The 9145-nt window shown below is 48.2% G+C and overlaps 1 protein-coding gene across 1 annotated transcript; it reads right to left on the minus strand.

Annotated features, from left to right (window-relative positions):
* Positions 1-814: 814 nt before the first annotated feature.
* On the minus strand, positions 815-8673 carry LOC115117763 (crossover junction endonuclease MUS81-like). The gene is made up of 4 exons (XM_065026012.1): positions 8567-8673; positions 7957-8133; positions 1411-1540; positions 815-1011 (listed from the first exon to the last, which is right to left on the minus strand). The coding sequence occupies exons 2-4, from the start codon at positions 8095-8097 to the stop codon at positions 815-817; spliced, it is 468 nt and encodes a 155-aa protein (XP_064882084.1). The 5' UTR covers positions 8098-8133; positions 8567-8673.
* Positions 8674-9145: the final 472 nt, after the last annotated feature.

The raw sequence follows: 9145 nt of genomic DNA on the forward strand, positions 1-9145 counted from the left end.
GAGGACAGGGGAGAGAGAGACAGGACATATCCAGAGAGAGGACCTCTTCTGACAGGGGACATAGAGGACAGGGAGAGAGAGAGGACCTTCCCTCTCTTTCCTAGAGGGGGGAGAGAGGGCTGACAGGTTGAGAGAGGACAGGGGAGAGAGAGAGGACAGGGAGAGAGAGAGGGACAGGGGACAGAGAGAGGGACAGGGGAGAGAGAGAGGGAGGAGAGAGAGAGAAGGGACAGGGAGAGGAGAGGATGGGGAAGAGGACAGGGGACAGAGGGACAAGAGAGGGACAGGAGAGAGGGGACAGGGACAGGAGACAGGGAGAGAGAGGACAGGGACAGGGGAGAGAGGGACAGGAGAGAGGGACAGGGGGAGGGGATAGAGACTATCAATGTCACAAGTCTGACAAACCAAAACAGCATCTTACTTACATTAACTGGGAATCAGATCCTTCTCTTTTGAAGGGCTGTATTAAGGAGGGAAAGATGAAGGATCGGGAAAGAGGGACAAAGCAAGTGAGGAGACAACAGGGAGCAAAGTGAATATATAGGGAGCGTGGGGAAACAGGGAGCGAGGAAAGGGAACAGGGAAACATTAGGGACAGGGACGAGAAGGAGCGAGGGGAGAGGATGCAGGGAGAGGGAGTCATATTATATATATATATACAATGGACAAATAGTTAAAGGACACAAGATAAAAATAAGCGAGGGATAAAGGGGTTGTATTTACAATGGTGTGTGAGAGGCACAGGGAGCGAGGGGAGAGGCACAGGAGCAGGGAGAGGGACTGCTGTGATGGAGGGACAGGGAGCGAGGGAATTTCAGACCCAAAAGATCTGGGAGTTTTCAACAGCATATCCACCAGACCTCTTCTGGGGCACATATTCCCTCTTCCTCCTCCCTCCTTCCCTCTCTTTCCTAGAGGGCTGTTTGGTGGGCTGAGCCATGTTGTTGTTGCTACGGCGACTAGGGGCCACTGTCACACCGCTGGGAAGGGAGTGGATGGGAGCGTCCGGACCTGGAAGGGGGTGGGAGGGATGGGGAAGAGAAACTTATGATCAATCTGTCACTCCATCCATCCATCTCTCTCTCTCTCTCTCTCTTTCCATCCATCTCTCTCTCTCTATCCATACATCTCTCCATGAGTCTCTACATAGTCATTCATTCTCTCCTCTCCCCATCCATCTCTCTCTCTCTGTCTCCCCAAATAGCATTCTAGTTTCTCTCTTCCCCATTTTTGTTAATTCTTTCCAATGTGTTCCATCAATTATCTCTTTTGTTTTCTCATGATTCCATCAATCTCTCCATCTCTCTCTCTCCATCAATCTCTCCATCTCTCTCTCTCCATCAATCTCTCCATCTCTCTCTCTCTCTATCAATCTCTCCATCTCTCTCTCCCTCCCTCCATCCACCTCACCGTTCTCTCTGTAATGCCTCTGTAACTTCTCATCCAGTATCTTGCAGATTCCGTCTCCAAAGTTCTGTAGAATCTTAGCCTCTCGAGCGTTCTGGAGGGGGAGGGGGTACTTCTTCAATGAACTGATAGCCTGGTAAGAGAGAGAGAGGGAGGGGGTACTTCTTCAATGAACTGATAGCCTGGTAAGAGAGAGAGAGGGAGGGGGTACTTCTTCAATGAACTGATAGCCTGGTAAGAGAGAGAGAGGGAGGGGGTACTTCTTCAACGAACTGATAGCCTGGTAAGAGGGGGAGGGGGTAATTCTTCAACGAACTGATAGCCTGGTAAGAGGGGGAGGGGGTACTTCTTCAACGAACTGATAGCCTGGTAAGAGAGAGAGGGAGGGGGTACTTCTTCAACGAACTGATAGCCTGGTAAGAGAGAGAGAGGGAGGGAGAGGGGGTACTTCTTCAACGAACTGATAGCCTGGTAAGAGAGAGAGAGGGAGAACTTCTTCAACGAACTGATAGCCTGGTAAGAGAGAGAGGGGAGAGAGAGAGGGGTACTTCTTCAACGAACTGATAGCCTGGTAAGAGAGAGAGAGGGAGGTACTTCTTCAACGAACTGATAGCCTGGTAAGAGAGAGAGAGAGGGAGGGAGGGGGTACTTCTTCAATGAACTGATAGCCTGGTAAGAGAGAGAGGAGGTACTTCTTCAACGAACTGATAGCCTGGTAAGAGAGAGAGAGAGAGGGTACTTCTTCAATGAACTGATAGCCTGGTAAAGAGAGAGAGAGGGGGAGGGGGTACTTCTTCAATGAACTGATAGCCTGGTAAGAGAGAGAGAGAGGGAAGATAGTAAGAGAGAGAGAGAGAGGGGTACTTCTTCAATGAACTGATAGCCTGGTAAGAGAGAGAGAGGGGGAGAGGGGTACTTCTTCAATGAACTGATAGCCTGGTAAGAGAGAGAGGGGGAGGGGGTACTTCAACGAACTGATAGCCTGGTAAGAGAGAGAGGAGAGGGGTACTTCTTCAACGAACTGATAGCCTGGTGAGAGAGAGGGAGGGGTACTTCTTCAATGAACTGATAGCCTGGTAAGAGAAGAGAGGGAGGGGGTACTTCTTCAATGAACTGATAGCCTGGTAAGAGAGAGAGAGGGGTACTTCTTCAACGAACTGATAGCCTGGTAAGAGAGAGAGGGGGAGGGGGTACTTCTTCAACAAACTGATAGCCTGGTAAGAGAGAGAGGGGGTACTTCTTCAATGAACTGATAGCCTGGTAAGAGAGAGAGAGGGAGGGGGTACTTCTTCAATGAACTGATAGCCTGGTAAGAGAGAGAGAGAGGGGAGGGGTACTTCTTCAATGAACTGATAGCCTGGTAAAGAGAGGGGGGGTACTTCTTCAACGAACTGATAGCCTGGTAAAGAGAGAGGGGAGGGGTACTTCTTCAATGAACTGATAGCCTGGTAAGAGAGAGAGAGAGAGAGAGAGCCTGGTAAGAGAGAGAGGGGGTACTTCTTCAATGAACTGATAGCCTGGTAAAGAGAGAGAGGGAGGGGGTACTTCTTCAATGAACTGATAGCCTGGTAAGAGAGAGAGAGGGAGGGGGTACTTCTTCAATGAACTGATAGCCTGGTAAGAGAGAGGGGGAGGGGTAGGGGGTACTTCAACGAACTGATAGCCTGGTAAGAGAGAGAGGGAGGGGGTACTTCTTCAATGAACTGATAGCCTGGTAAGAGAGAGAGGAGAGAGAGGGGGTACTTCTTCAACGAACTGATAGCCTGGTAAGAGAGAGAGGAGGGGGAGGGGGTACTTCTTCAACGAACTGATAGCCTGGTAAGAGAGAGAGGGAGGGGGTACTTCTTCAACGAACTGATAGCCTGGTAAGAGAGAGAGAGAGAGGGGGTACTTCTTCAATGAACTGATAGCCTGGTAAGAGAGAGAGAGAGAGGGGGAGGGGGTACTTCTTCAATGAACTGATAGCCTGGTAAGAGAGAGAGAGAGAGGGGAGGGGTACTTCTTCAATGAACTGATAGCCTGGTAAGAGAGAGAGAGAGAGAGGGAGGGGGTACTTCTTCAATGAACTGATAGCCTGGTAAAGAGAGAGAGAGGAGGGGGGGTACTTCTTCAATGAACTGATAGCCTGGTAAGAGAGAGAGAGGGGGTACTTCTTCAACGAACTGATAGCCTGGTAAGAGAGAGAGGGTGTACTTCTTCAATGAACTGATAGCCTGGTAAGAGAGAGAGAGAGAGAGGGGGTACTTCTTCAACGAACTGATAGCCTGGTAAGAGGGGAGGGGTACTTCTTCAACGAACTGATAGCCTGGTAAGAGAGAGAGGGGTACTTCTTCAATGAACTGATAGCCTGGTAAGAGAGAGAGAGAGGGGGTACTTCTTCAATGAACTGATAGCCTGGTAAGAAGAGAGAGAGGGGTACTTCAACGAACTGATAGCCTGGTAAGAGGGGGAGGGGTACTTCTTCAAGAACTGATAGCCTGGTAAGGAGAGTGGGAGGGGGTACTTCTTCAACGAACTGATAGCCTGGTAAGAGAGAGAGAGAGGGGGTACTTCTTCAATGAACTGATAGCCTGGTAAGAGAGAGAGGGAGAGAGAGGGGGAGGGGGTACTTCTTCAACGAACTGATAGCCTGGTAAGAGAGAGAGAGAGGGGGTACTTCTTCAATGAACTGATAGCCTGGTAAGAGAGAGAGAGAGGGGAGGGGGTACTTCTTCAACGAACTGATAGCCTGGTAAGAGAGAGGGAGGGGTACTTCTTCAACGAACTGATAGCCTGGTAAGAGAGAGAGAGGGAGGGGGTACTTCTTCAACGAACTGATAGCCTGGTAAGAGAGAGAGGGGGAGAGAGAGGGGGTACTTCTTCAACGAACTGATAGCCTGGTAAGAGAGAGAGAGAGGGGGAGGGGGTACTTCTTCAATGAACTGATAGCCTGGTAAGAGAGAGAGAGGGGGAGGGGTACTTCTTCAATGAACTGATAGCCTGGTAAGAGAGAGAGGGAGGGGGTACTTCTTCAATGAACTGATAGCCTGGTAAGAGAGAGAGAGGAGGGGGTACTTCTTCAATGAACTGATAGCCTGGTAAGAGAGAGAGAGAGGAGAGGGGGTACTTCTTCAATGAACTGATAGCCTGGTAAGAGAGAGAGAGAGAGAGGGGTACTTCTTCAATGAACTGATAGCCTGGTAAGAGGGGAGGGGGTACTTCTTCAATGAACTGATAGCCTGGTAAGAGAGGGGAGGGGGTACTTCTTCAACGAACTGATAGCCTGGTAAGAGAGAGAGGAGGGGGTACTTCTTCAATGAACTGATAGCCTGGTAAGAGAGAGAGAGGAGGGGTACTTTTCAATGAACTGATAGCCTGGTAAGAGAGAGAGAGAGGGGTACTTCAACGAACTGATAGCCTGGTAAGAGAGAGAGAGGGGAGAGAGGGGGTACTTCTTCAATGAACTGATAGCCTGGTAAGAGAGAGAGAGAGGAGGGAGAGGGGTACTTCTTCAATGAACTGATAGCCTGGTAAGAGAGAGAGAGAGAGAGGGGGTACTTCTTCAACGAACTGATAGCCTGGTAAGAGGGGAGGGGTACTTCTTCAACGAACTGATAGCCTGGTAAGAGAGAGAGAGGGAGGGGGTACTTCTTCAACGAACTGATAGCCTGGTAAGAGAGAGAGAGAGGGGGTACTTCTTCAATGAACTGATAGCCTGGTAAGAGAGAGAGAGGAGAGAGAGAGGGGGAGGGGGTACTTCTTCAACGAACTGATAGCCTAAGAGGGGGGGTACTTCTTCAACGAACTGATAGCCTGGTAAGAGAGAGAGGGGAGGGGGTACTTCTTCAATGAACTGATAGCCTGGTAAGAGAGAGAGAGAGAGGGGGTACTTCTTCAACGAACTGATAGCCTGGTAAGAGAGAGAGGGGGAGGGGGTACTTCTTCAATGAACTGATAGCCTGGTAAGAGAGAGAGAGAGAGGGGGTACTTCTTCAACGAACTGATAGCCTGGTAAGAGAGAGAGAGGGAGAGAGGGGGTACTTCTTCAACGAACTGATAGCCTGGTAAGAGAGAGAGAGAGGGGAGGGGGTACTTCTTCAATGAACTGATAGCCTGGTAAGAGAGAGAGAGAGAGAGAGAGAGAGGGGGTACTTCTTCAACGAACTGATAGCCTGGTAAGAGAGAGGGGGATACTTCTTCAATGAACTGATAGCCTGGTAAGAGAGAGAGAGAGAGAGAGAGCGAGAGAGAGAGAGGGGGTACTTCTTCAAGAACTGATAGCCTGGTAAGAGAGAGAGAGGGAGGGGTACTTCTTCAATGAACTGATAGCCTGGTAAGAGAGAGAGAGAGTAGAGAGAGGGGGGGGTACTTCTTCAATGAACTGATAGCCTGGTAAGAGAGAGAGAGGGAGGGGTACTTCTTCAATGAACTGATAGCCTGGTAAGAGAGAGAGAGAGGGAGGGGGTACTTCTTCAATGAACTGATAGCCTGGTAAGAGAGAGAGAGAGAGGGTGTACTTCTTCAATGAACTGATAGCCTGGTAAGAGAGAGAGAGGGAGGGGGTACTTCTTCAATGAACTGATAGCCTGGTAGAGAGAGAGAGAGAGAGGAGGGGGTACTTCTTCAACGAACTGATAGCCTGGTAAGAGAGAGAGAGAGAGAGAGAGGGGGTACTTCTTCAATGAACTGATAGCCTGGTAAGAGAGAGAGAGAGAGAGAGAGGGGGTACTTCTTCAATGAACTGATAGCCTGGTAAGAGAGAGAGGGAGGGGGTACTTCTTCAATGAACTGATAGCCTGGTAGAGAGAGAGAGAGAGAGAGGGGGTACTTCTTCAATGAACTGATAGCCTGGTAAGAGAGAGAGAGGGAGGGGGTACTTCTTCAATGAACTGATAGCCTGGTAAGAGAGAGAGAGAGAGGGAGGGGGTACTTCTTCAATGAACTGATAGCCTGGTAAGAGAGAGAGAGAGAGAGGGTGTACTTCTTCAATGAACTGATAGCCTGGTAAGAGAGAGAGAGAGAGAGAGGGGGTACTTCTTCAATGAACTGATAGCCTGGTAAGAGAGAGAGAGAGGGAGGGGTACTTCTTCAATGAACTGATAGCCTGGTAGAGAGAGAGAGGGGAGGGGGTACTTCTTCAATGAACTGATAGCCTGGTAGAGAGAGAGAGAGAGAGAGAGAGGGGGTACTTCTTCAATGAACTGATAGCCTGGTGAGAGAGAGAGAGAGAGAGAGGGGTACTTCTTCAATGAACTGATAGCCTGGTAAGAGAGAGAGAGGGAGGGGGTACTTCTTCAACGAACTGATAGCCTGGTAAGAGAGAGAGAGGGAGGGGGTACTTCTTCAATGAACTGATAGCCTGGTAAGAGAGAGAGGGGGGGTACTTCTTCAACGAACTGATAGCCTGGTAAGAGAGAGAGAGGGGGTACTTCTTCAACGAACTGATAGCCTGGTAAGAGAGAGAGAGGGAGAGAGAGGGGGTACTTCTTCAACGAACTGATAGCCTGGTAAGAGAGAGAGAGAGGGGAGGGGTACTTCTTCAATGAACTGATAACCTGGTAAGAGAGAGAGAGGGAGGGGGTACTTCTTCAACGAACTGATAGCCTGGTAAGAGAGAGGGGGATACTTCTTCAATGAACTGATAGCCTGGTAAGAGAGAGGGGGATACTTCTTCAATGAACTGATAGCCTGGTAAGAGAGAGGGGGTACTTCTTCAACAAACTGATAGCCTGGTAAGAGAGAGGGGGATACTTCTTCAATGAACTGATAGCCTGGTAAGAGAGAGAGAGAGAGAGAGAGAGGGGTACTTCTTCAACGAACTGATAGCCTGGTAAGAGGGGGAGGGGGTACTTCTTCAACGAACTGATAGCCTGGTAAGAGGGGGAGGGGTACTTCTTCAACGAACTGATAGCCTGGTAAAGAGAGAGGGGGTACTTCTTCAACGAACTGATAGCCTGGTAAGAGAGAGGGAGGGGGTACTTCTTCAACAAACTGATAGCCTGGTAAAGAGAGGGGGGGGTACTTCTTCAATGAACAGATAGCCTGGTAAGAGAGAGAGGGGGTACTTCTTCAACGAACTGATAGCCTGGTAAGATGGGGAGGGGGTACTTCTTCAACGAACTGATAGCCTGGTAAGAGAGAGAGGGGGGGGGGTACTTCTTCAACGAACTGATAGCCTGGTAAGAGAGAGGGAGGGGGTACTTCTTCAACAAACTGATAGCCTGGTAAGAGAGAGAGGGGGGGTACTTCTTCAATGAACTGATAGCCTGGTAAGACAGAGACGTGTGGGATATGCAACAGAAAACGAGTCTTGCTAGCTAATAGCGTTCTTCAGTGCAGGCTTTTGTTCCAGCCTAGCACTACCACACCTGATTCAGCTAGTCGAGGCCTGGATGATGATCTTGTTAGCAATGAGTCAGGTGTTTTAGTGCTGGTCTGGAACAAAAGCCTGCACACCCTGGGGGACCCCAGTAGCATGCAGAAAGTGTCCTGGGGTATAAAGGCTTTTGTAGCTAGTTACCTTGTGATACACCTAGTGCAAGTCCTTATAGCCCGAGTGTGTTTGTTTACCTTCTGATAAACGTACTGGGTCTTCTGTCCCTTCTCTGCCGCCTGGTCCCGCAGCTCTGACAGCCACTGGAGGAAGAGGGGGTTGGGGCACGGGGGCAGGGTGCGCTTCCTACCCAGACGGACATGCTCTGCAGCTGGCATCACTGTGCCTCTAGTCCAGCCACATGGCTAATGGTACTGGGAGGAGAGAGAGAGAGAGAAATAAAGACATGCGGAGTGTTGTTGTTGATTTGCTCCGCGGCCAGTAAACCTTTTCCCGTTTTCTAAACGTTTTGCGCATGTGCTAACGTTATACAAAACCCCGTGAATACAAAAAAAAAAAATTAAGTCGATATTTTATCAATATCGTTTATTAAATAGTCTACTCAACTAAACTAGAAGAACATTAAAGTAACGGTACATTTGCCGCAATAACTTGTGTTTAACAGCTGTTAGATGATAAACTAGTTGACACACTGAAGTTGGGTTAGCAGGCTAACGTTAGCTGGCTAACCATCTCCAGTCACTGTCTGCTTTGACAATATTTAAAACAGCGCGTTGGATGAATACACATCATGTCAAGTCAGATCTGTTTTTCTATTATTATTAATAGTTGCATTAAAAAAAGTACCTTTAGATTGTTGGTTGTGTTTCCACCACGCAACCTGCCGCCTTCCTGGTCAAAGGGTCACGTGACAGGAACAAAACGTCTGATGCGTTTCAGCGCCGTCCGTCCGCGACAATTACAACTTTTTGAACTGTATTTTAAGACGGTTAAATGCTCTACTAACAAAAAAAGCTGTTAGAATTGTAAGTATATGCATGTCCCTTAAGGTCCTTGTGTAACTGTAATGTGATATTGTACCTCTTAGCTCGATTGTCCATTGTTTGTAATCTATGTATGCTTGTGTTCCCTCATGTGCTTTATGTATTGTTGTTAATAAAAAAATACAACTTTTTAAAAGAAAGTTAAAGCTGTATCTTGTATCAAGTAAAGAAAGATGAAAGTCAATGATGTAGTTAGTAATGAAACAATGAAGCTACATGCACAAAATCTTTTTTTATTTTTTTTAAACGCGAGTTAGGAAGCCTAAAGTGCAGAACCAATTGTTATTAAAGAAAAAATATTTGCAATAACTGAAGCACAGGTGGTTTACGTGCTCATTTTCAAATCAGTATTATGAAATGTTAACTCAGTAAATATGCTTGT

Source organism: Oncorhynchus nerka, linkage group LG12 (genome assembly GCF_034236695.1).
Source record: "Oncorhynchus nerka isolate Pitt River linkage group LG12, Oner_Uvic_2.0, whole genome shotgun sequence".
NCBI classification, from domain to species: domain Eukaryota; kingdom Metazoa; phylum Chordata; class Actinopteri; order Salmoniformes; family Salmonidae; genus Oncorhynchus; species Oncorhynchus nerka.

Coding starts and splice junctions, on each gene's coding strand:
- LOC115117763 (XM_065026012.1), bottom strand. CDS start 8,097: ATGCCAGCTGCAGAGCATGTCCGTCTGGGTAGGAAGCGCACCCTGCCC. Junction 1,541..7,956: donor CCCAGTACGTTTATCAGAAG/GTAAACAAACAC, acceptor CTCTCTTACCAG/GCTATCAGTTCATTGAAGAA. Junction 1,012..1,410: donor GAGGCATTACAGAGAGAACG/GTGAGGTGGATG, acceptor ACCCCCTTCCAG/GTCCGGACGCTCCCATCCAC.